Below are 23418 nucleotides of genomic sequence, written 5' to 3'. Positions count from 1 at the left end.
GTCCACTTTGTCTCCTGTACCTGGAACACATTAGGCTCTCAATAAATATGTATGGAATGATGAGCATCCCCGGACATGTCACCACACCTCACCACATGCAGATGAGGTTGCAGGCTCCACAGTAGGGCCTGAAAGAGCCCTAGCCCCGGGGCAGAACCGGGTGTCCTGCGGCTCAGACACGAGGCTTCAGGAGGGGAGGGAAGGAGGGAGCAATGGCCTAAAATAACAGAGGCCAGGCCGGGCCCTGAGGGGGCTTAACAGGTATGGGAGACTTGAAAGACCCGGGCCCAAGAGCAGTTGGGTCAGGAATCCAGACATCCAGGTTTCCAGCCCTGCCTGGGGCTGCTTAAGCAACAGCTCCCCCACCTTCCCGCCTACCACACACACAGCCTAGGGGTCTCTCTCTCTCTCTCACACACACACACACAGCCTAGTTTGGTGAGAGAGGCCGGCGGAGCTGAGCAGGGGGGCGGGGCCAGGGGCGGGGCAGACAGGTAGGCACCCTTTCCTGGGAGCTGCCACTCCGGAAGGAAGGTCGGTGCGTACCCAGGGCGGTCTGGAGACCGGTCCTCACCGCCTGGCTGCAGAGACCCCAACATTTCCCTTGTGCCCACTTCCTGCCTTCGAAGCCAGCCTTGGACACCTGTTTCTCCTGCCTTCCGCGATCCCGACACCTGGAGCTCGCCTTTGACCCCCCACCTCTGGCCTGTGAGGACCCTTCCCCTGGGTGCTCAGGGCACCTGGTCCTCGGCCATGGCCGGGAGGGCTGTGGTCACTGTGCTTTTGCTTGGATTATTCCAGAATGGGATAGGTGAGTGTGGGCACGGGCGGGGAGCAGGGGGCAGGGGAGGGTGGGAAGGAGAGGAGGGGAGTCCACTGGGGCCAAGGGTATAACCCTTTTCGGGGGTACATCCCTTATTGTGGGCTCAAGAACCCCCGTCTTCAGCCTCACTGGCTCTTGGCCTGTCTCCCCAGCTTTGGTCTCCTGGGGCTGGGGTAGAGGATGGGGAAGCCTCCAGAAGAAGCTGCAGACTGGGGGGGTGGGGCCTGGGGTCTGAGCTCTAGAGGCTTCCCTGCTTACCCCTCCCTCTTTCTCTCTCCCTCCAGGAGCCGTTGGAGCTGAAGGTGAGGCTCACCCGGGAGGAATGGGGGAGGGGAAGGTGAGGGGTGGGGCCAAGGGTTCAGATTTCCATGGAGCGTTGGAGCACCTGACCCTCTGCAAAGCTGTTTCGTCCACTCCCCTGGTCTTATTTAGGTCCCTGGTAGCACTTGAGGTGGGGACGATAGCCTCAATCTTTAAGACAGTGAGGGGCAGAGAAGTGACTTGCCCAACGGCACACAGCCAGTGTGTGTCAGCGCTGGGATTTAAAGTCAGGTCTGAGCCCAAAGGTGGGTTGTTTTGAGGGGAACAAACCAAGGGTCAGTCTCGTTGGCAGTCCCAGCTTCACCATGTACCGGCTATGTCTCACGCGGTCAGTCCCCTCACCTCTAAAATGAACTTGAAGGAATATCCTGGTGGTCCGGTGGTTAGCACACTGTGGTTTCACTGTCAAGGGCCCGGTTTGATCCCTGGTTGGGGAACTAGGATCCCACAGACCATGCAGCGCAGGCCAAAATAAAATGAAGTCAGTTCTGTCTACCTCCTGGGGCTGCTTGAGGAGTCAGGAAGATAAAGGAAGTGAAAGCCCCTTCAGGGCCTGGCATTGCTTGAACTGTTGGTCTCTAAATGGTATCTATTGTCCTTTTTATGAGGAGACGAGGAGGAGCCTACCTGGGTGGTTTTCCCTGCACCTGAGAAGGTGACTTTGTGAAGGGCATTTGGGTCCTGCTCCAAACAGTGGCCTTCACAGGGGTGGGGCTGCCCTGGAAATGAGATGCTCACACCCTGGGCTCCAGGATGTCCTGTTCATTTGTTCAACACATCCACGACTCCATTTGTGCACCCAGTCCTGTGCCCAGCACTGGGGACGTGTGAGTCTGCCCTCGTCTCTGCCCCTAGGGAACGCCCAAGTTGATTGGCTGAAGTAGACAGTGAGAATGCAAACAGCCCTGTCCAGGAAGCATAGACCCTGGGACCTCTGAGGCATCACCTATCCCAGCCAGCAGGGTGACGGCAGACTTCAGAGGGACTGGTATTTGAACCACCTCCATAGGCAAATAGAATTTGTTGTTGTTGTATTCAGTTGCTAAGTTTTGTCCAACTCTTTGCAACCCCATGCTGCCCTTTGCAGCACGCCCAGCTGCTCTAGCTACTATCTCCCGGAATTTGCTCAAATTCACGTCCATTGAGTCGGTGATACTGTCTAACCATCTCATCCTCCGCTGCCCCCTTCTCCTTTTGCCTTCAGTCTTTCCCAGCGTCAGGGTCTTTTCCAATGAGTCGGCTTTTCATATCAGGGGGCCAAAGTATCACCATTTCACATTTCAAATAGAAGTGGGGATGAGGAAGACTACCCTAGGTGGAGTGATCTGAGTAAGCAAAAGTCTGGAGGTCTAGTGTGTGGCCCGACGTGAGTGTCCAGATGGATGGCTGGAGTGGATGGCAGTGCCATGAGAGGTCTGAAATCTCTCTTAAGGGCAGAGTGGAGCCAGGGAAGGATTTAAGCAGTGGTGTGAACTGGCCAGATATGTAAGGAGTAGATCAGATGGAAGGCAGGAAGGCCCGAGAGGACAGAAGCTGAGTGAGACCTTTAATGAGCCACTTGGCCAAGGACAGCAGGTGACTGGTGAGCTGAGGGCTGGGGACAAAGCCTGACTGGCTTCTGTGAACTCACGTCTGAAGCTCCAAACCAGACTTCCTGGGCTGTATCGGGTTAGGAAGTGGTCTGGTGGCTCCAGAGGTCCTGACCCCCTCCCGTTCCTCTCCCGGCAGCCTCTTGTGGTATGGTCCCTCAAGCACGTATCACAGGTGGTACCGATGCAGCTCGCGGCCAGTGGCCCTGGCAGGTCAGCATCAACCACCACGGCACCCACGTGTGTGGCGGCTCTCTCGTGTCCGAGCAGTGGGTGCTGTCGGCTGCTCACTGCTTCCCAAGGTACCCATGGGGTGGGGGGCAGGGTGGAGAAGTGGGGCGGGGCGGGGGTCAAGATTCGAGGATCAATGTAGGTCAGAGACTGGGGGTTCTTGGGTTGGATCTAGGGGGTATCAATAAAGCCTGTTAAAGATCTGTCGGGAGTGAAGGCCAGAGGTCACAGATCACAGGATAAAACTAGGATACAGAGTGGGACCCAAAAGGTCAGCTGCTCTGCCTTCACCCCTCTGTCTGCAGGGACAACAAGATAGAAGAATATGAGGTCAAGCTGGGCGCCCACCAGCTGGACTACTACAGCACTGACACCCAGGTCCGCGGGGTGGCCCAGGTCATTTCCCACGAGACCTATTCCCACGAGGGCTCCATGGGGGACATTGCGCTCCTCCAGCTCAGCAGCCCCGTTACCTTCTCCCGCTACATCCGGCCCATCTGCCTCCCCGCAGCCAACACCTCCTTCCCCAATGGCCTCCAGTGCATTGTCACTGGCTGGGGCCATGTGGCCCCCTCAGGTAAGGGACGGGACTGACGTCTAGAGACACAGAGGGGAGCTGACTCAGGCCAGGAGACCCTGGGTAAGCATCTTTTGCCCCCCACAGTGAGCCTCCCGAACCCCCGGCCACTGCAGCAACTTGAGGTACCTCTGATCAGTCGTGAGACCTGTAACTGCCTGTACAATATCAATGCCAAGCCCGGGGAGCCCCACCTAATCAACCAGGACATGCTGTGTGCTGGCTACGTGAACGGGAGCAAGGATGCCTGCCAGGTAAATGCAGGGGGTCCAGGTGAACGGAGGAGACAGGCGTGTCTTGGGAGATGAGGGCTTAAGGGGGCTTGGCCTGGATGGGTGAAGGCCTGGGGTCCCGTCCTGACAGCTGTTGTGTGGATTTTCTTTTCAGGGTGACTCTGGAGGCCCACTTTCCTGCCCAGTGGCAGGCCGCTGGTACCTGGCAGGCATCGTAAGCTGGGGTGATGCCTGTGGGGCCCCTAACAGGCCCGGTGTTTATACCCTGACCTCCGTTTATGCCTCCTGGATTCACTACAAAGTGGCAAATCTCCAGCCTCAGGTGGTGCCCCAAATGAAGGAGTCCCAGCCCGATGGCCACCTCTGCAGCCACTACACGGGTTTCAGCTCTGCCCCAGCCCAGGGCTTGGTGGGACCCATCCTTCTGCTGCCACTTGGCCTGACCCTGAGGCTCCTCCGCCCACTGCGTGAGGATTGAGCTACTCACGCCTGGGAGCTGCTCTGCTTCCGAGACCTCCACATCACACCCAAGGATGGACACTGTTCCCGTGTTAGGCCCCACCCGGGACACTCTGGGCCCAGGGCCTGACTTGAGTCACTCCCTCCTCCCAGGACCCTGTGGGAGTTCAAGGAACCATCCTGAACTCTGAGCTCACTCTTCTGGATTGTTCTTTGGGATGGTAACCTCCACTGCAGGAGTTGATTGCCTGTGGTACTGGCTAGAACCTCTGGTCACTTCCATCTGCTGCCCACAAGCCTATCTGTGGACTCCTATGGAGCCCCCAAGGACCCTCAGCTATGAAAATGGGCCCTGGCTCCCTACCCATTTCTAGAAGACTGGCCAACTTGACGGCTACTGAAGAAGGACTGGCTCAGCACCTCACCTGCTCTGTCTGATGAGCCCCATCACTTCACCCTCTGGGCCAGGGCTGCCTCTGAAGTGTGTCAGTCGCTTAGCTGTGTCTGACTCTTTGTGACCCCATGGATTGTAGCCCGTCAGGTTCCTCTGTCCATGGGATTCTCCAGGCAATAACACGGGAGTGAATGGCCATTCCCTTCTCCAGGGGATCTTCCTGACTCAGGAATCAAACCCTTATCTCCTGCATTGCAGGTGGATTCTTTACCATCTGAGCTACCAGGGAAGCCTGGGGCTGCCTCTGGGCAACAGGTTTTCAAGGACAAAAAAGGCCCCAATCTTGCCTCATTGGCTGCCATGCCACCCCTTGAGCCCTGACTTCTGGACTCCGGAGGACTGAGCCCCCACCGGAACTGGGCTCCAACATGCGTCTGGGGTCGGGGGTTAGAAGGAGTAAAATGTTCTGAGCACAACCGGCTGTGTGTGTGTGAGACATGAAATGAATGAAGTCCGTCAGCTCTGGGACAACAGCAGCACTTTATTTAAAAAAGTGATGAAACAGGTCTGTACATATTTACAGGCTGGGGAGCAAGGAGGCATGGGTCCAGGAGCAGAGGCACAGGTCACTCACTTCTTGGAGAGTTTGACTTGCTTGTGCTTGGGGGGTGCCCACTTGAGGCAGACAGAGTCCACTGTGGGGAGAAAAGATGGATGAGAAGCAGGACGCCCCCCCCCCCCGACCCCCTCCCCCGACTGGGCTGGTCACCCTAGCTGCTCTGCCCTGGGCCCAGGCCAGGTTTCACCTGCAGATGGGAACAAGGGCAGACTGATTCCTGGGGTGGGGGTGGGGGGGGTGGGGAGGGAAGCCCAGGAATGAGTGGCCTGCCGCAGGCTTAGTCCTGGAGCTGGTCAGACTGGTTTGGGATCAGGTGACAGCAAAAAGGAGGCCTTGGCTCCTGGAGGTCCTTACACCTAACCCCCACCACTCACACACCCCTAGGGCAGCCCCTTTACCCACCTGTGATGGGTGGTTTCTTATACTGAGCGCTTTTGAGGTGTTCCTCCACCAGCTTGGGTGTGACACAGATCACGTGCTGGCCCTTCCAGTACTTGACCATGTTGAGGGACTGGAGAGTGCTGATGATGTCATTCTGAGTGATGCTCGTCATCTGGCTACACAAACAGATTAGAGCAGATGCTGGAGAGAGGTCTACTTGAGGGGTTTGACTGGAAGAGGCCAAGGAGAGGGGATCACGGGCAATCGGAGGAGAGTCCTTCCCTTTGGAAGGACTTACCTAAGGTCCTTGATGGACAGGGTACCCCGGAAGTCTCGCAGGATCTCTAGCAGGACCCAGGACCAGTAGCTTCGGTAGCTGAGCTTGCCCAGGTCAGACAGTGGCTTCTCAGGGGAGCCGACCGTGCTCTCCAGCTTCGAGAGCTCATAGCCTGGTGGTGGCAGAAACGAGGAAACTGAGGTCCCATCCCACCCTGGCACCCCTCACCATCATTGCCCTTCCTGCAGGAATCAACTCACTGAAAGCAATGAGGAACTTCCCGTAGCCACGGCGCTGGTAGGGGGGCAGCGTCAGGATGCAGGCCACGTTGTTCCCATCTGGGGACTCCTTCTCCTGCGGGGGTGGGTGGTCAGGGCCTCTGGGGAGACTCAGCCCCTACTCGGGTTCATCCATCCCCCACCCCCTGCCTCCCTCAACCTGGGCTTCCCAGCACCTTTGAGAAGTAGCCAACAATGTGGGCTCCCTGCCTGTCCACCTCGGTCAAGATGTAAAAGACGAACGGCTCCACATCAAAGTACAGCGTCTTATGGTCCAGGAAGAGCTTGGCCAGCAGACACAGGTTCTGACAGTAAATCTGAGGGGTTGGGGAGTAGGCTCAGGGGTCAGGCAGAACGCCTCCACCTAGCTCCATCAAGGTCTGGGCAGGTGCTGCCACCCTGCCTGGTGCAAGTGCCAGGCTCGAGTAGGCAGTGCCAGTCCGGTGAAAAGTGGGATCCTCACCAGAACGGCTGTGTTCAGCATTGCAAGGAGTCTTAGAGTCACTTTCTGATGGACGAGGATATGGAAAATCAGATAGGAACGCGCACTCAAGGAGGTCACAGCAGAGCCGGGCTAATCACGGCTACTGCTGCTGAGCGCTCAAGGGGAGTTTGATCTTCAGAGACACAGACTCTTCTATTTCAGCTCAGGAAACAGGGTCAGAGGAGACAGCGGCTCGCCCAAGGTCCCTCAGCTGATGAGCACCAGGGCAGGACTCAAGCTGGTGTGTGAGTTCTGTCTGTTCATAGCCGTGCCCTCAGACCTAGCACATGGCGAAGGGTGAACCTGGGGGGTTGGTAAGTGTCTGCAGACGAACAACCCTTGAGCCTGACTCCACAGTCCAAGCTACCTACCCCTTCGGCCATGCCAGGCCAGAGACCAATGTCAGGAGGGCCGGCGGGACTCTCATTTGACCCAACGGTTGTGTAAGCCCCAGCACTGTTGACCCATTTTGCTTAAGAGGAAACTGAGGATCTGTAAGGGTGAGGGACTGCCTGAGGCCTCAAAGCTGGACAGGGTGGAGCTGGAAAGAACATCCATGTCTGCTCTGTCTCTTTCTGCCCCTCCAACCCCACCACCCACCCCACTGATGTTCAGGAAGGCAGAGCAGGGGGCTCACGTGAGACTATTTAGCAAGCTATTCATCACAAGGCTGGCAAAAACCCGTGTTTACTAAGTCCCTGCTCAGTGCCAAGAACTGGGCTAAGTACTTGACTTTGCTGCTTCATTTATTCCATTAACAAGTCTCGCAGGTAAATATTAGCATGACTCCTGTCTTAAAGAGGAGAAAAGAGGAACAGAAGACCTTAAGTAACTTGTCCAAGGTCAGCGAGGAAGTGACAAGGTGATTTGAAGCCCGGAGCCACTCAGAAGCCAGCCCCCTGCATCTTACACTCTGCTGTCCTTGCACGGGAATCGGGGACCCTCGGGGAGACCCTCCCAGACTGACCAGGCAAAGGCCAAGTTGTCCATGACAGCAAAGCAGGCCCCAGAGACCACACACCACCCCACTGAAGTCCTTCAGGAACAAGGAACTTGGCTTCAGAGCCACAGAGCTCTCGGGCAGGAAACCTCACACAGAGCAGTTCCCATCCAGGAAAAACAAACACCAGAATTCAGGCAGAAAGAGAAAGCAGGTTTGAACAATACCCTGAGGCCGGACAATCTCCACTCTGGGTTCCAGAATCACCTGAGCCTAAGCCACCCCCAGCAAGTCCCTCAGGGACAGAAGGAAAACCCAGAATCCGAGGGTGGCACCTTAGGGAGCTTGCTTTGCACCGAACACAGGCTGGGTGCCAGGCCGAGCACAAGCCCACAGGCCTCTTCTCACGCTAAGGCTGGCCTCTGCCCTTTATCGACGGTGAGGATCGTCAGGAAGTGCCTGGCTTGTCCCCCATCTCCATAGTAACTCTGCCCAAGGGCTCACCTTGTGGTCTTTGCCATCCACTTCATACACAGAGATGTTGCTCTTGCGGTAGATCTCCTTTCCCGGGGGTTGCCGCCACTGGCACTGGCCCTGGGTGGGGGGTGAGAGGGGGGAAGCACAGATGTGGGGTCCCAAAGTTCCCCGCTGGGCGCCCCATCCCACCCTGTGTGGCTTACAGCAGGCCTCCGCTTCTCTCCACTTCCCCAGTTGGAGACTCTGGGGCTCTACCCTTTACCTATATCAAGTAAGCCACCAACCATCTGAGGAGACGAATCCTATTTTGCAGATGGAGAGACAGAGGCCCCGTAAAAGGCCAGGTAACTGGCATGACATCACACAGCAGGATAATTACAAGTCCAGCTCAGCCTGGCTCTGGAGGGCCAGCACCCATGACACGGTTGTTTTCTAAACCACACACATCTGCCTAAGAATCCACCCTGTGGGAAACACACCACCATGCCAGCCAGGTGGCTCCTGTGTGTGGCCAAGCATTCCAACCGTCCAGGTGTCGTGGTCCCATGGCTCGGAGCTGTGCTGACTTCCTCTTTGGCACAGAGGAACCTGGCACTGGACTGGCCTTGATAAATATGTGGTGAAGGTCCCCACTCCACAGAAAAGGAACCTGAGTGGGGAGGCTCCAGCCAAGGCAGAGTCAGGCCTGGAAGCCAGGTCTCTCCACCCGGGCCAGCTTTTCCTACGGCTCTGGGCCTGTCTCTCCTGCCCCTGGCCACTGTCTCAGGCGGCCCTCAGCCTTGACGCCCACCCACTGCACGCACCAGACCCAGCCCAGCCTCACCAAGTGGAAGCGATAGCTCTTCTCATATTTCATATACTTGAGACAGTACTCGCAGAGCCAGAGCTTGGGCTGTTTCCCATAGTCTTCGGGGAATGGGGAGAAGTACCAAGCATCGATTTCGTAGTTCCCAATGTGGATCTTGTCCACGTACTTCACCTTGGTGATCTGTGGGCGAGGTGGGAGTGGAGGGAAGGAGGGCTTGGTCGGGGCAAGAGAAGCAACAGGGAAGGGGCACCTCCGCTTAGGACCCCTCCCCCTACTTACCGCCTCATGTTCCTTCTCCAAGGCTGCTGTTGTGGGGTCCATCTCTGCATAGGTCTGAGTGAGAAAGAGCAGTGGACAGAGGTGAATAGAAGGGGTCAGGCCACCCCTCCCGTTTCCCAGACCTCATCCCTTGAACTACAATAACTGGAGATCGAGCAAGCTTATTTTACCTGGTTTCGGAGCTGGCTGGTCCAAGTTCCTCTCCCATCTGCCCACCCACCCACACATCCCAGAGCCCCCTGATGCTCAAGTCTGGACCGTTTGCCTGATGAACAGGGCTAGGATCAGAAGGCCTGGCTCCACTCCTTAGGTTGCGAAGAGCTTCGGTGTTTACAATCGGATCAATTCAGTTCTGCCATAGTTGTTGGGAGAGAAAGGAAATAATAGGTCTGGTCTTCTGCGCCCATATCAGGAGCCGGTAGGGACACCCCAATGCGCCTGGACCTCTTTCCTGCAAGTGGGACTGCTCCCAGAGGCCCCTCCCACAGGCACAGCGGGCCCTAGGTGTCCCAAAAGGAATTCGGCCTTTCCTCCTGCAAACCTGTTCATCCTCCTGGGTGCCTCAACTCACTGGGAAGCATCATCCTTGGGCCAACTGCCCCAGACCAATAATGAGCCTGCTCACAAGGCTCCTCCTCCTCCTCTCTCAGCCTGGCATTCGAATAATGGCCACGTCCTGTCAGCTCTGCCTCCTTGTCATCTCTGGAATTGGCTCCTTTGGCCGCACCCCGAAGAGCCACTGCCACCATGTCAGGTCTGGACAGCTGCTGACAAGGCCTCTGGGGATCCCCAGACCTCCGTCTCAGCTCAACCCTGCTCTGCTGTTGACACTCCTGTTTCTGGTCTTCATGCCTTTGAGCATGCAGTTCCCCCCAGCCTCCACGTCCTTCCCTCTTCTACAGCTGCCAGAAAACGCTTACTCAGCCCGGTACCAAGCATGAGCCAGAGAGTGCCTGACGAGGCAGAGCTTGGCGAGTGAGCACGTGTCATTGCTTTTACTGTGCTTCCTGTCTTTGAAGGCCCAGCACACTCCCCAACCCCATCCAGGAGGTCTGACTGGATTCTTCTGAGGCAGAATACATTCCTTCCCAGGTCAGGACTGCCTCACTCAACAACAGTACCCACTGTCTCCCCCCTTGGTTTCCCTATTTTCCAAGTCTTTGGAAGGCAGGGATATAACTCATGTGGCAATCACAGCCTGCCCAGTTTCTAGGCCAGAGGCTGAAGGGGGAACCAAGGCCAGCCTGACAAGTGACCCAGGAAGGCCTGGGACCTACACCAGAGAAAATGGCAGCCTTGCCCTGTGGTTCAGAAGGGACACAGGAGCCAGTGTCTTACCCAGAACCCTCTCCACCAAGCACTTCACCTGGATGGCCTCATTTAACCCTCTGGCAATGTGGAGCCACAATGTTCTTACTTCTACTTTACAGAGAAGTAAACAGGGCGAAGTGAGTTCATTCGCCCCTGGGGACTAGCCAGCTGCCATTTATTCCAAGTACCAAGTGCTCACATCACAGGCGTTACTCAGCTCGAGCCTGAGATGGGAGTGCTCACTATCCACACCACATAGGAGAAACTGAGGCACGGAGAAGTGGGCTCCCAGAGCCGGGACCCAGCAGAGTGGGGCATGGGCCTCCGGTCTGCCCAACACCAAAGCCAAACCCCTGCACAGATGAGGGGAGGGAGCTTTTCCTCCTCATGTGCCTCTCTAAAACACATCTCCCAATTCACAAAAGCAGTCCTCCTCTGCAAATGGGTTAAAGAACTACAAAAACACTACTTTTCATAAATGCTGTAAATTTATTTAGAATTAAACATTAATGAGGCCCAGGAGAACCTTGCTGATCGTTAACTCCTGATTATTCATTCTTTGGTTAACTTGCTGATTATTCATTCTTTGAGTAACTCGCTGGTTATTCATTCTTTGACCACCACCGGTCCACGGTCATTCACCATGCTGACTGCCAGCTTAGAGGGACATCTTTGACACTTAATTTACCAGGGCAACCTGGCTGGGGAGCTGAGCAAACAGACTGTGCTGTGGGATAAAGTAGCCACTAGCCACAAGCAACTACTTAAACTTAAGTTCATTACATTCAAAATAAAATTCAATTCTCAGTACATTTCAAGTACTCAATAGCCACACGTGGGTAGTGGCTACTGTATCACAACACAGACATAGCACATTTCTATTTCCATCGCAGGATGTTCAGTAGGACAGTGCTGCCTTAGATGACGCTTTAGAGACATCTTTCGGGTTTTCTTCTCGCCACATGGCATGTGGAATCTTAGTTCCCTGACCAGGGACTGAATCTGGGCCATGGCAGTGAAGACGCCGAGTCCTAACCACTGGACCACCGGGAATCCCCGGTGAGAGATCTTTCTAATTCAAAGCATGTAAAAATAATTTTTTTTTTAAATGACAGCACCAGTTAACCAGTTGGCAGTTAACCAGTTAACCAGCAGTTAACCAGTTGGCAGTCTGTGTATACACACATGTATATTCGTAGTGAAATAAGAGCTTCTCAACTTACCTTTATTAAAGGACAATACACTTTGATAGTTTGTACCTTGTCCTGGTTCTTCCATTTTTGAAATTTAAATGACCACAACCCACTGAACTCATCTGGCAATCTACTACTAGCTGTGCCCCACAGTCTGCAAACCATTGCTGCAAAACCCAAAAGGAGTGCTCGGGATGCAACTGCACTGGGTGAAAACAACAAAAATCTGAGTGCCTTGAGAGTTCCATAAAGCCTCTCCTCATCTGCACACTCCATTTCACAAATCAAGGAACTGAGGCTCAGGGTGGGAGAAAAGAAACCCCCCAGGGGCAGGCTGACTTCAAGAAAAGAACCCAAATTTTGTTTCTATTTTTTTAGCCCAGAGGCATGAGGGATCTCAGTTCCCCAACCAGGGATTGAACTCACACGCCCTGCATTGGAAGGACAGAGTTTTAATCACTGGACCACTAGGGAAGTCCCCAAATCCAAGCTTTGGAAATAAATGGCAGGAGTTTCTAGGATATTTCCAAGTCAAGGCTAAGGGCTTGTGCCCCAAACTAGAACAATCTAATTGGCATATCTAATTCCTGACTGGGTTCCTAAAACTACCTGCACCTCCCTTATAAACTGGGGATATAAAGCTTACCTCACAGAGTTGCTGTGAAACTTCAATGAGATCATGTTCTAGAATACTTAGCCTAATACTGTGGCTCACAAGCCAATAAATGTGCCATTATTACTCTAATTTCAGCCTACCCTTTTATATACTAACTGTGTGACCTTGGGCAAGTTACTTAACCTCTCTGAGTCTGCTTCCTGCTTTCCTCAAAAAGAATTAATTAGCTCTGTGGCATTAAGTTGTTACAGAGGACCTGATGAGCTTATCCAGGCACAGCACTCAGCACAAGGGTTGGCGATTGCAACTACCCCCAAATCACTCATTCTCTTCCTTCCCTTGGAACTTTCAGGTCCGTTTGTCAATGTGGCACAGCCAAGAGGGGCATAAAAGCGGCAAGAGGCCTGAGTTCCGGTCCCAGCTGTGTCAGTTCTTTGCCACAAGACTACGGCCAAGCTCTCACCCTCTCTGAGCCTCAGTTTTCTCATCTGTGAAGAATACCTGGGAGGAGGTAGATAGTCCCCCATATACTGCAGGAGCTTAAGCAATGGGATCTGCTGTGGGTGTGGCACCAGGACCCAAGGAAGTCCAGAGAAGACGCTGAGCCTCTGGGAGCCCAGGAGAAGGGGAGGGTTCAAGGGAAGGGGAGGGACCGGGGAAGGGGCGGGACCCGGGAAAGGGGAGGGCACTGGGGAAGGGAAGGGATCCGGACCTTCTGCACGTGGTTGATCTCATCATGCTTGCGTTTTTGGTTGCGAGTGATCTTGCGCTCCGGCTGCTCGGCCAGCTCGCTCAGGTACTTCTCTGAGTTCTTCTGCACAGCATCTTTCACTGTTTTGGTCAGCGCCAGTCGGTTCTTGTCAACCCATTCATCCAATCGCCGGTTAACTGTGAGGATAGGTCATGAGGGTGCTGCCCCTGCGCGTTCTCCCCCACCCCCGCACCCGGACCTAAATACCCTAAGTCACTCACAGCCCACGTAGTGTACATAGAATTCCTCTCGGCCCTCTTGATCGTTCACTCGAGACTGGATCACTTCAGCAGAATCTGTGAAGGGAAAAGGCTAGGATCACCGAGAAAGAAAACGGGCCTGGAACGAGTGACACTGAGGCGAAGGTTGCCAGATTCTGAGGCCAGATTCCGAAGCTAACCTCATCTGTTCACCTCTGCCACTCCCTTCAATCACTGTCTTGAGGTGGGCCAGATTGGGGTTCTTATTCTTATACTAGAGACAAGGAAACTGACGCTTACCTATGTTCACCTATTTGAAAAGTAATAAGCACTAATATTTAAGCAATTAATATTTAATATTTAATTCGTCTGGCTCCAAATTCAAGGTCTGTATTACTATACTCAGTCGTTCATTTGTTCCGAAGCCATGAGAGCTAGTTGTGGACTCACACAGCCTCACTTCCTAGCTATATTTAACTGAACAAGTTATTTTGGCTTTCTGAGCCTCAGCGCTTTCATCTGTAAATAAGGATAACAGTACCTCCCTCAAATGGTGATAAGCTTTCAGTACAGCACCAAATGGCAGACCATTCAACAAATGAGTAAGGCAACCACTGCAAGTCTGGCCCTGAGCTGGGTTGCTGCTGGGTACAGAAGATACACTGATGAATCATTAGCGGTCCTGCCCTCCAGAAGTTCACACTTTGATAGAAGACAGACAATGACAACACAACGGTACATATACTGTAGCTCAGGTATGAAGAAAATGTTGCAGGAATATACAGAAGAGAACGACTCACTCTGCCTGAAGGGAGTCAAGAATGGCATCACAGGGGATATGATGCTAAAAGGATGAGTGGGGCTAGCCAGCGGTAAAAGGCATATGGTCTTAAGAGCGTGGTCTGGTCCGTCAATGGCCTTTGCTAGGGGTGCTAAAAAACAGAAAGGTGACAAAGACGAAGGCCATTCTAAGGTATTTGGGGCTTATTCTGGAAATGACGCCAAAAAAAAAATAGAAGGGAGGGGAAGCTCGTTTTTGTGTTCCGGGAGGTCCTCTCCGCTGGCGGCTGTAGGGGATGGATAGAAGAGGAAGTCACAGACACAAAGGAGACCAGTGAGGAAGCAGGTTAACAAAAAACGGGAATAAAGCCTAAAACTGGGCAAGAAAGTGGAAAGGGAGCTCTAAAACACAGAATGAAGAATTTGGCTAAAGCCCAGCCGGTGGGGATTGTAGGCGGCGCCCGGGCAAGTCCAAAAGACCGAGTTCTTACCCCCTCAGGCCCCGCCCCGCCCTTAGGCCCCGCCCCGTGGCCTTGGGCCCCCGCCCTCACGCCAGGTGCTATCGGGCCGCCGGCACAGGTATGTTTCTCCGATCTCCACGGTGACTTCCGGCTCGCCGCGCGCCGGGGTCGGCGGAGAGATGCGGCCTGGGGACGGAGCGGTCCCCTCGACCGCCGCATTCTCCCCGGGTCCGGGCTCGCCCTCCCCCGCGACCCCTGAAGTCGCCGCCGCAACCGCCGCAGCTGCTCCCTGGGCCGCCATCCTTGTAGTGGAAGTGACGTCAGAATATAGCGCCGCGTAGCGCCTTTAGATCCGGGTCAGCGACGCAAGGCGGAGTCCGCAGCAAGCTGGAGGGCGGGGTCTGTGACGTGGCAGGAACTCGTTGGCGAGTGTGACTGTCTCCGCGGCGCCGGGCCAGATTGACGTTGACTCTGCCGGTAACCCTGGAGTTGTTTTCCGTTTGGAATTATGGCTGCACCCTAGAGTTAAAAGAGAGGAGAAAGGCTTTCCTGATGTGATGTCTCAGCTCTATCTTTTTAAGACTTCTGGTGCCTGAGGAAGCCAAGATGTGCCAGTTATCGGGCGGTGCTGCCCCCAGTTTATCGGGGCGGAGCCAGAGCAGCCTCCCTGGACGCCTGGCTTTAGGGCGGTGAGCCTGGGGTTAACACCCATCCCATGCACTTCCACCAGCCAAATACTGGTCTCCCGTTTTTAAAGACTGAAGAAACTGCGTTCCTTGTTCAGGATGGGAAAAGGAGATCGGATTGGGGAAGCAGGTCCAATAAATCACTCGCACAGAATCAAGCCTTTGTAAAGAAATGACCAAGTTCCCTAAACAGAAACTAGCCAAAGGCCCTGGACATAATGGAGAGCGTCTTGGGCTTAATGAGTGAGGAATCCTGGGTTCTGACCATCAACGGGGAGTGTCAATTCCCAGAATGTCGTTAAATGTCACACTGTATAAGCCATATAACCATAAAGATTGAACCATATATTTATGTCTTACGTATATAAAACAAGTGCGTGTTGCACAATGCCAGACATTGTAGGTGCTCAATAAACATTCCCTTTGGCCACGTTGAGTCATACCTGACTTGTAATTTGGCTATTGGGCTTAGAAACAATTCCAAGAGGAGTGGAATGCTCAAGGCCTAAGGATGAGGTTACAGATTAGGAAACATCTAAGTATCTGTGAGAAATGGCAGTGGGAAGAGCTGGTAACTTGGCTTTGGGGAAATAAAGGAGTTTAGAGGGAGAAGTAAATGCCCTATCTGGCAGCATATGAAACAAGAAATAAGTCAGGCAAGAAAAAAATTTAAAATTAACACTGTAGTACTTGTTCCCTCTCCACCCACCCCTAGAACTATGTTGATGATTCACACCAATCCCACAGAATCATTTTTTGTTGCTTCCTTGTGCTCATATTACCTTTTATGTGCTTTCAGAAGCCAGCACCAGAGGCTTGTTTGGTGAAAAGTCTCTCAAGTTAATGGAACTGTTTTGCTTTGAAAGAGCTGAAAATGGAAGTTCTCAGTCTGGGAGTTTTAAGTACCTGCCCAATCAAATATGGACAATAAACAAATGATCATCCAGCAGAGGAGTCCATCAATGACTGTGCCGCTTACCTCTCTTGCCTGGCCTTCTGCCCTTCCCTTTCCTGCCTCCCCTACTCCCTTCTGGAAGCACTTTTTCAACAAATGGTTTGGATACAAATCTTTGTAAGATGTGCTTCTAGGGAATCCAGGGCTTCCCTGGTGGCTCAGCTGGTAAAGAATCCATCTGCAATGCGGGAGACATGGGTTCGATCCCTGGGTTGGAAAGATCCCCTGGAGAAGGGAAAGGCTACCCACTCCAGTATTCTGGCCTGGAGAATTCCATGGACTGTATAGTCCATGAGGTTGCAAAGAGTCAGACATGACTGAACAACTCACTCTAGGAAATCCAACCTCCCTTCCTAGCTTCAAACCCTTCCATGGATCCCTGCTACCTCCAGGATAAAACCCACACTTCTTGGGCTGTAATTTCAAGGTCTTTCACCCTGACTACCACCTGCCTCTCCAGCCTCCCCCTCCCTGCAGCACTGCAGCAGCAAGATTTTCAGCCTGGCAAATCACTAGGGTTTCCCACCACCAGATACAATTCCTGTCTCCCCTCAGTCCCCCACTTCCATCACCAGTCCCACCAAGCAGGCTTTAGGCCTTCTTCCTTCCTGGCAAGATGGGTGGGAGGGGGGTCACCACCACTTGCTCCTTGGAGCCCTTTGCCCTCCCTACCCGGGCTCCCCTGTCCTCTGGGGCCTGCCAGGGCACAATCCTGTGTGTTCTTTTACTTGGTAATAGCAGGCACAGCTCGCAGACAGTATTTTTAACCTTCCTTACTCAGGTTTAGGTATCAGGTGGCTCAGAAGAGTGCCCAGTCAGGTCACCTTCACCTCTATAACCTGTGACTTGCTGGGAAGAATCGGAACTGAGGCCTGAAGCTGGGCCAACCTGGGCCTTCCATATTGTCTGGGAGGCAGAAACATTTGGGAAATGAAATGAATGAGAGGTCTTTGCACAAACTGCCCAACTCATCCCCACTCCTGTTAAATTTACTGTGCAGGAGACTCAGGGCCAATTCTGTTCCTGGTCTGCCAGGCAGTGAGGATGGTTAAGAGACCAGGACATGACCTAGTTAAACCCAGGGTCCAGGGGACCTGAAAGAGGGCAGAAACAAAGGCTCACCTGCCCTCCTCACACACGGGGCCTGAGAGGGCATTCAAAATGTGAACTTTAATAACAAACAGCAGGTCAAAGTGGGGTTCCCCAGGAACGAGAATGACGGAGCTGGTGCGGGAGACCTCGAGGGTCCCCACTTCCTCCCCTCTAAGGCCTGGAGGCAGGGAAGCAGTGGACCCTATGGAAGAGGGCCGGTGCCTGGCTCCATGTAAGTCCACCTGTTTGGGGTGCTAAGACCCGAGATGTAGCAGTGTGGAACAGGGTGGTACCCTGCCCAGCCTGGGAGGTCCTGGCAGGGAGTGTGGCCCAGCCTGGGCAGGCCAGCCGGCCTAGGGCTGCGAGGTCAGATGCGGAAGCTTTCTTCCCGGCCATCGATGTGACGGAGCCGCAGGTAGACATCTGTGCCAATGCCCTGAAGTGACTGCAGCCGAAGGGAACCACCGAGGTACTCTGCGTAGGCCCGCGATGTGGGCAGCCCGAAGCCAAAGCTGGGGGTGGGCAGGGGGACAGGACACGGGCTTCAGAGGCTTGAGTCTCCTGGGTCCCCCCACCCCTCCATTCTGGCCAAATGGGGCCTCACCCGTGCATGGGTCCCGACTGGCCACCACTGTGCATGTCCAGGTGGCCGAAGAGGGGGCTGATCCGGGGGTCCTGGGTGCTGGCCTCAGCTGTAGTGAAGTGGTAGTCCATCACCCGATCCAGGTCTTTGTGAGCAATTCCCCCGCCCCGGTCTGAAATCCTGGCAGATGACGGCAGTGGGGGTTTGGCTCAGCTTTGGTGGGGGTTCACTACCTCCCGAGCAGACAGTGAGTGCTAAGTTGGCCTTCCTGTCTCTTCCACCCACCCAAACATGGAATGTAGTCACCTGGACTCTTGGGCCTTGCTTTTTGTAAGCTACTTTTCTCCACCCTCACTTCTGCCACTGACTGCTTAAACCTTCTCACCGGACTTGACATTTATTCTCCGCCCAGCACCATATTTCTGACTCTTTCACTGCTCTGGGCCCCTCAGTTTCTGACAAAGACAAGCCCCTGGGGCCTGCAGCTAGCCCCAGATCCACTCATGTCCAGCTCACGGCAATCTCAGGACTGGAGATTGTCCTGAAACACTAAGTCTCACTAAGCTTGAGGTCATTCAGCAGATCAGGAATAGTGCCCAGAAACCCGCATCCATACCACCCAACTCGCACCCAGGGCAAACCTGATGACGAGATCGATATCATTGTTGGCAATGGTGATGACGACGTCTGGGACATTGTAGGGAGTGTCGAGGTGACTCTCCATTGTGGCTCTGTGCAAGGGGCCAAATACCAATAGGTGGTGGTGCCCCCGCCTCACCTCAGTTCCCATCTGCCCCCTTCCAATACATCCAGCGGCCCACCTCATGGCGTTCTTGAGCAGCTCAGGTAGGATGTAGTCCAGTGGCATCGGGATGAAGGGGAAACGGGCTGCCACATGTCCGTTGATGCGGACTCGGGGTGCATTGCCATACTTGTGCTCACACAGGCGTCTGTGGATAGGAGCAAGGGATTCAGACTCCAACCAGTGGGTCTCAACTGGAGCCGATTCTGTCCCCACCCTCCCAAGGACATTTTGCAATCCCTAGCAACATTTTTGTTTGCTACAACTGGGGAGTATTACTGGCATCAAATGAGTAGAAGCCAGGGATCCTTCTGAACATCCTAACAAGCACAGGCCAGCCCCTTACAGAAAAGAATGATCTGGCCCAAAACATGAACAGTACCACAGTTGAAAAATCCTGCCCTGGACCACATCCTGGGCAAGTGCTCAGACCCAGACCTTCCCTGCCCGATGATGTCCACTTCCTTACCCATTCTAGCCTCACCTGGCAAAGTCCACCCACTTTTCAATAATCTTCTTCGGTGACAGGCGAGTGCAGATGATGCCAACAAAGTCAGGCTGGTAGGAGAAAGAAGGTCAGGACCAGAGATCACCTCTACCCACACCTTGGGCAACAAAAGCTTGTAAACTCTAGACTACGGAAGCAGCCCCAGGGCTCTCCCCAGGCCCGCGGACCAGGTCCCCAGTCCAAGGGGGCTTCTGGCTCAGTTCCCTCTGGTCCACTTGACAGTCTTAGGTCCCGGCGCCCCACCTTGTCTTCATGTAGTGCCAGATGGTGGGTGGCCAACATACGGATCCCAAGCCTTGAAGTCAACGTCTTGTCTAAGAAGTAGCGGACAAGCTTCTCATCCTATAAAGAGCAGGACCTCAGAAACCCTGTGCTTTTCCCAGGCACACCCCCCCACCACGTCTGGGCCCCTATTGCGCTACCCTGACCTCTATGTGCTTCCGGCTCTCACGCAGGCCTTCCGCCAAGAGGGTCACCACATCCTTGTGGTCATCCAACAGCTGTCGCACCAGTTGGCAGTATCGGGCCTCATCCGCCTGGTCCTTGATCTGCAAGCCACAGAGTTGTGAGCGTGGATGGTCCAGCCCTGACCTCTCAGCCCCTCACCCAGCCCTGGCCCAGCCCTCACCGGAGGGAAGTCTGTCAGCTTCTGGAAGGCACGGATGTACAGCTCGTGCTGCAAGGAAGAGGTGTGGGAATTCACAAGGATGCTCTGGGCACAGGTAGAGAACAGTCAGCCGTGACCACCTATGGGGACTGCCATCCATCCCAGTTCATTGGGTTCTGACCCCATCACGGTCTTTTAAGTCTCCATGAAAGCTTGGGGCCAAGTCCTCTAGAACTCAGAAAACTTTAGGCAGATAGGTCTCTACCACTCTGGTTCCCTCTCCCCATCTGCCCCATGGGTGGTGGGCACACTGATTTAAGGTCCTCTCTACGCCCCCTTGAGGCCACCTCACCACGTGCAGTATAGTGGGGTTGCAGCCAATGATGAAAGGAAGGCTGCGGAAGCCCTTGATGCGGTGAGCGATCCTCACTGGCAACTCCTGCTGCAAGTAGCGGGCACTTTTCTTGAAGAAAGAGAAGAGGGAAGTTAAGGCCTGGGGCTGGGGGGCTGGGTCAGAGCTCCAGGGCCCAAGAGCAAAACAAGAGGCAGGAATCTTACCAGAAGGTGACTGCCATCCTGAGAGCGGCCTGAATAGAGCATCATGGTTGGAGTGAGACGGACTGAGGGCTGGAGGGGCAGAGGGCCTTTGAGCATGGCATCTCCAACACCCTGCCCCGGCCATATTAGCATCACCCCTTCCCTGGACTCCCACTCCAGCTCCAGACCCAAGCCTCACCGCCCTAGCTGCACACCTTCTCCGCTGCCACGTCGATGGCTGACTGGTTGTAAAAGGAGGTGACGGTCTTAGAGCGCTCCCGTGCCATCTCCACGTGGTGGGTATCGGTGGCTGATGTGGAGCGGGCCCGGAGCGAGAGTGCGGGCCCCAAGAGAGGCCGGAGGGGTGACCCGCCCCGGGGTCCGCTCCCCAGCACCGAAGCCAGTATCATCGTTCTGTTCCTTTGAACTGGACTGGGTGGCCACTAGGGCTGAGGACCCGACAGACGGAGGCGACCCCAAAACTGGGCAAGAAGGGTGTGGGTGGGCAGGGGCTCTTCTCTGACTTCAGGGGTGAGCGCCGGTTGAGGATGCTGACCAGCTCAGCCTCCGGGGAGCAGCTGCCATCTACCAAGGTGGGGAAAGGGGGAGTTGTACGGATCTGAATCCAGAGGTGCCATCTCTCTACGTGAGCACAGGTATAATCAGATTTGACCATCTCTGCCCAACCCCTTCAACCACCTCCCCAAACACACACACGGGGAGAGCCTGGATCACCTTGCTTTCTGTAGTTACTATTCTCCAACCTAAGGCTCTATCTGGTAGCTTGGAGGGGAGGGGATCCTTAAACCAGTCCAGCCCGAAAGCCTTGCCCCTGATCTCGCGGATCCGCTGCACCCTCGTTCAGGGGGCGGGGCTGACCCCTAATCCGGCGCCTTCAGACCCCGGCTGGGGTCTGGCCTGCATACGTGTGGCACAAAGAATTGTGCACCGAAGGTCGGCTGCGCGGAAGCAGCGGCTCGGGAGTCCCCGTCCGGGTCCCTCCCTCCGCAGGGTCACTTGGTTTGGCCCGGATTCCCCCATATGGTAGATGCTGGCCCCCACCCCACCCCCGCCCTCCACGCGCGCTCCAACGATCCAGCGCAAAGGCGGAGGCTGCGGTCGCGTGATGCGAAGCCTTAGCGGGCATGGTCTTCGCGGGTCGCTCCCCTTACCGCTGGGCCAGAGCCAGGGCCGGGGTCCGAGCGGAACAGCCCAACAGTCGACGGGGCCGGGCGAGCCTCGCCGCCTGCGCCCTCTGCCGCCGTGACGTCGCGTGGGCTATGGGCGCCCGGTGCCTCCTGGGAGTTGTAGTTTGGAGCAGAGGACTCACACCCACGCGCCCAGCCCATGGCGGTTATGTCCCTGCTCCTAGACCCCCCAAATAACCCCAGAGTTACCTAGTCTCTCTGGGAAGCGGGCCCTCGGGAAAGAAATGGGACAGGGTGAGAATACCCTGAGATGCAACGTGCACAGACCAAACGCTATCTGGATTCCCCCTCTGAGGTCCGGTCCTTCTGCTCAAGGTCTTGACTCATTTGTAGAAAACCAGAGTACCTGGTTCAAAACCCAGCTCAGTCACTCACTGTCTGGGGCAAGTTACTTAAACTTCTCAATACTTCAATTCCTGTCTTGCTAAAATGAGGTTGTATCAACCTTGGGGTTGTGTGGTTACATGAATTTATACATGTAAAGTGCCTAGAATAGTGCTGGGCATGGAATTAACACTGCATTAGCTATTGTTATTAATATTATTACTAATTAATATCAGCAACAAACACTGATTAGGTGACATTTCTGTGCTAGGAGAGATTTGGTCTTGAATTAATATACCCTTCTGAACCCTGTAGAGGAAGACAGACAATTGATGGACAAAAGATAGACAACTGATACACTTGCAGTGTGAGTAGGACACAGCCACGCCTGGGAGCTGGAATGGGAAGGACATATCAAGACAGAGAAGAGCCTGGAGCCAAGTGGAGTCTGGGAGGAGAGGGGCTGAATGAGGTGACCAGACCTGTGTTTGTCCTGAAGTAGTAAGAAGTCATTGAGGGATTTTAACGGAATCGGTCTGCGCCTTAGAACCCTTGGGCTACAGTGATTAGGATAAGTGAGATCAAACGCAGAGAGACTAGTGAAAAGACATTTTTTTTCCAAGCAGGAGACGATGGGAGAGACACTTTTCAGTGTGTTTGTGTGTACTTAAACTGCCTGGATTCTAAATATTTTAAAAATTTAAACTAAAGAAGAAAGTAAAGCGGGAGATGTCTTTGAAGCTATCTTTTTTTTTTCCCCCCTTTTTCGGCTGCAACCTATGGCTTGCGGAATCTTGGTTCCGTGACTAGGGATTAAACCTGGGCCCTCTGCAGTGAAAGCTGGACCCTTTACCACCAGCTGGCCTGCCTGAGAAATTGGCTGGAAAGTCTGCACAGATCATGAGGAAGAGTCTCTGGATTTCCTCTTCGCCCCTCATCCCCACACCATTCCCACTCTCTTTTCCCGCATCCTGGCGCTATCCTGGAGTGAAGCCGGAGGAGGCTGGAGGCAGGCAGGGCTTGAGCCAGCGGATGAATGGAGAGGGAAGGATGCTCCCGGTGGGAGGCCGGCGTGCCCATAGAGGCAGAGAAGTGCGTGCAGTGTGCCAGAACTCTGCGCTCACGTGGCCGCGGCGTGGCCGGGAATGCCAGAGACGGCTGCTGTCAGAGAGTCTGCAGACTTCCGGGAAGGGCCTCACCTCGTCCGACCCTGCACGCTGGCCCAGAGCCCGGCCGGGACTCGCTGCTGCCTCCCGGCGGTGGAAGTTGGACATGCACCTCCACGAGTGCCACCGCCAGTCAGGCCCCTGTTTAAGAGATTGACATGTGTTCGTTTCGTCTTCATAACAGTACCTCTGAGGTAGGTACTATTTTTTGTTTTGTTTTGTTTTTGTTTTTTTTGTAGGTACTATTAATATCCTCATTTTTCACAGGACGGAATAGAGGCCCGGAAAGATTAAACGGGAGATTTCCCTGATGATCAGTGGTTAAGACTACTTGCTCCAGATGCATGGGGCCCAAGTTCAATCCCTGGTCAGGGAAAGAGATCCCACATGCCAGCAAGGAAGATTCCACCGTGCCCTGCTGGGGTCCAGCCTCGGCAGGATCCAGGGGATACCCTCAGGATGAACGGC

The 23418-nt window shown here is 54.4% G+C and overlaps 3 protein-coding genes and 1 long non-coding RNA gene across 8 annotated transcripts; 2 read left to right on the top strand and 2 right to left on the bottom strand.

Moving 5' to 3' along the window:
- The first annotated feature begins 482 nt into the window (after positions 1-482).
- On the top strand, positions 483-5103 carry PRSS8 (serine protease 8). Its single transcript, XM_043914813.1, has 6 exons — positions 483-811; positions 1108-1125; positions 2873-3035; positions 3270-3541; positions 3629-3795; positions 3929-5103. The coding sequence occupies exons 1-6, from the start codon at positions 754-756 to the stop codon at positions 4250-4252; spliced, it is 1002 nt and encodes a 333-aa protein (XP_043770748.1). The 5' UTR covers positions 483-753; the 3' UTR covers positions 4253-5103.
- A 45-nt stretch (positions 5104-5148) lies between these two features.
- KAT8 (lysine acetyltransferase 8) lies at positions 5149-14938 on the bottom strand. 2 transcript variants are annotated; one of them, XM_043914807.1, is made up of 11 exons: positions 14573-14938; positions 13263-13337; positions 13003-13178; positions 9171-9224; positions 8907-9071; positions 8111-8200; positions 6359-6499; positions 6165-6258; positions 5926-6076; positions 5649-5803; positions 5149-5322 (listed from the first exon to the last, which is right to left on the bottom strand). In XM_043914807.1, exons 1-11 carry the CDS (start codon positions 14781-14783, stop codon positions 5258-5260), a joined length of 1377 nt encoding a protein of 458 aa, XP_043770742.1. In that variant the 5' UTR covers positions 14784-14938; the 3' UTR covers positions 5149-5257. The 2 variants fall into 2 exon arrangements, with proteins under 2 accessions (XP_043770742.1, XP_043770743.1); XM_043914808.1 differs by having other exon boundaries at positions 9063-9071.
- Positions 14939-15036: 98 nt separating this feature from the next.
- LOC122701646 lies at positions 15037-16114 on the top strand. Its single transcript, XR_006343102.1, has 2 exons — positions 15037-15171; positions 15968-16114. It is a non-coding gene; the product is annotated as an uncharacterized LOC122701646 (long non-coding RNA).
- Positions 16115-17274: 1160 nt separating this feature from the next.
- BCKDK (branched chain keto acid dehydrogenase kinase) lies at positions 17275-23091 on the bottom strand. 4 transcript variants are annotated; one of them, XM_043914811.1, is made up of 12 exons: positions 22984-23091; positions 20468-20837; positions 20274-20342; positions 20068-20178; positions 19737-19784; positions 19537-19656; positions 19352-19450; positions 19085-19158; positions 18620-18748; positions 18440-18529; positions 17820-17978; positions 17275-17727 (listed from the first exon to the last, which is right to left on the bottom strand). In XM_043914811.1, the coding sequence occupies exons 2-12, from the start codon at positions 20660-20662 to the stop codon at positions 17583-17585; spliced, it is 1239 nt and encodes a 412-aa protein (XP_043770746.1). In that variant the 5' UTR covers positions 20663-20837; positions 22984-23091; the 3' UTR covers positions 17275-17582. The 4 variants fall into 4 exon arrangements, with proteins under 4 accessions (XP_043770746.1, XP_043770744.1, XP_043770745.1 ...); XM_043914809.1 differs by lacking the exon at positions 22984-23091 and adding an exon at positions 21425-21549; XM_043914810.1 differs by lacking the exon at positions 22984-23091 and adding an exon at positions 20988-21300.
- Between the last annotated feature and the right edge of the window lie 327 nt (positions 23092-23418).

This window comes from Cervus elaphus, chromosome 10 (genome assembly GCF_910594005.1).
Source record: "Cervus elaphus chromosome 10, mCerEla1.1, whole genome shotgun sequence".
Lineage (NCBI taxonomy): Eukaryota > Metazoa > Chordata > Mammalia > Artiodactyla > Cervidae > Cervus > Cervus elaphus.
This window is presented reverse-complemented; position numbering and strand designations above follow the sequence as displayed.

Excerpts from the sequence above, each read along its gene's own strand:
- KAT8 (XM_043914807.1), bottom strand. The coding sequence starts at position 14,783 with ATGGCGGCCCAGGGAGCAGCTGCGGCGGTTGCGGCGGCGACTTCAGGG. Across the intron at positions 9,225-13,002 it reads AGATCAACCACGTGCAGAAG|ACCTATGCAGAGATGGACCC; the intron begins GTCCGGATCCCT and ends TTTCTCACTCAG. Across the intron at positions 5,804-5,925 it reads CTGTCCATCAAGGACCTTAG|CCAGATGACGAGCATCACTC; the intron begins GTAAGTCCTTCC and ends CTGTTTGTGTAG.
- PRSS8 (XM_043914813.1), top strand. The coding sequence starts at position 754 with ATGGCCGGGAGGGCTGTGGTCACTGTGCTTTTGCTTGGATTATTCCAG. Across the intron at positions 3,036-3,269 it reads GCTGCTCACTGCTTCCCAAG|GGACAACAAGATAGAAGAAT; the intron begins GTACCCATGGGG and ends CTCTGTCTGCAG. Across the intron at positions 3,796-3,928 it reads GGAGCAAGGATGCCTGCCAG|GGTGACTCTGGAGGCCCACT; the intron begins GTAAATGCAGGG and ends TTTTCTTTTCAG.
- BCKDK (XM_043914811.1), bottom strand. The coding sequence starts at position 20,662 with ATGATACTGGCTTCGGTGCTGGGGAGCGGACCCCGGGGCGGGTCACCC. Across the intron at positions 19,657-19,736 it reads AGCTGACAGACTTCCCTCCG|ATCAAGGACCAGGCGGATGA; the intron begins GTGAGGGCTGGG and ends TGTGGCTTGCAG. Across the intron at positions 18,530-18,619 it reads CTGCTCAAGAACGCCATGAG|AGCCACAATGGAGAGTCACC; the intron begins GTGGGCCGCTGG and ends CCCCTTGCACAG.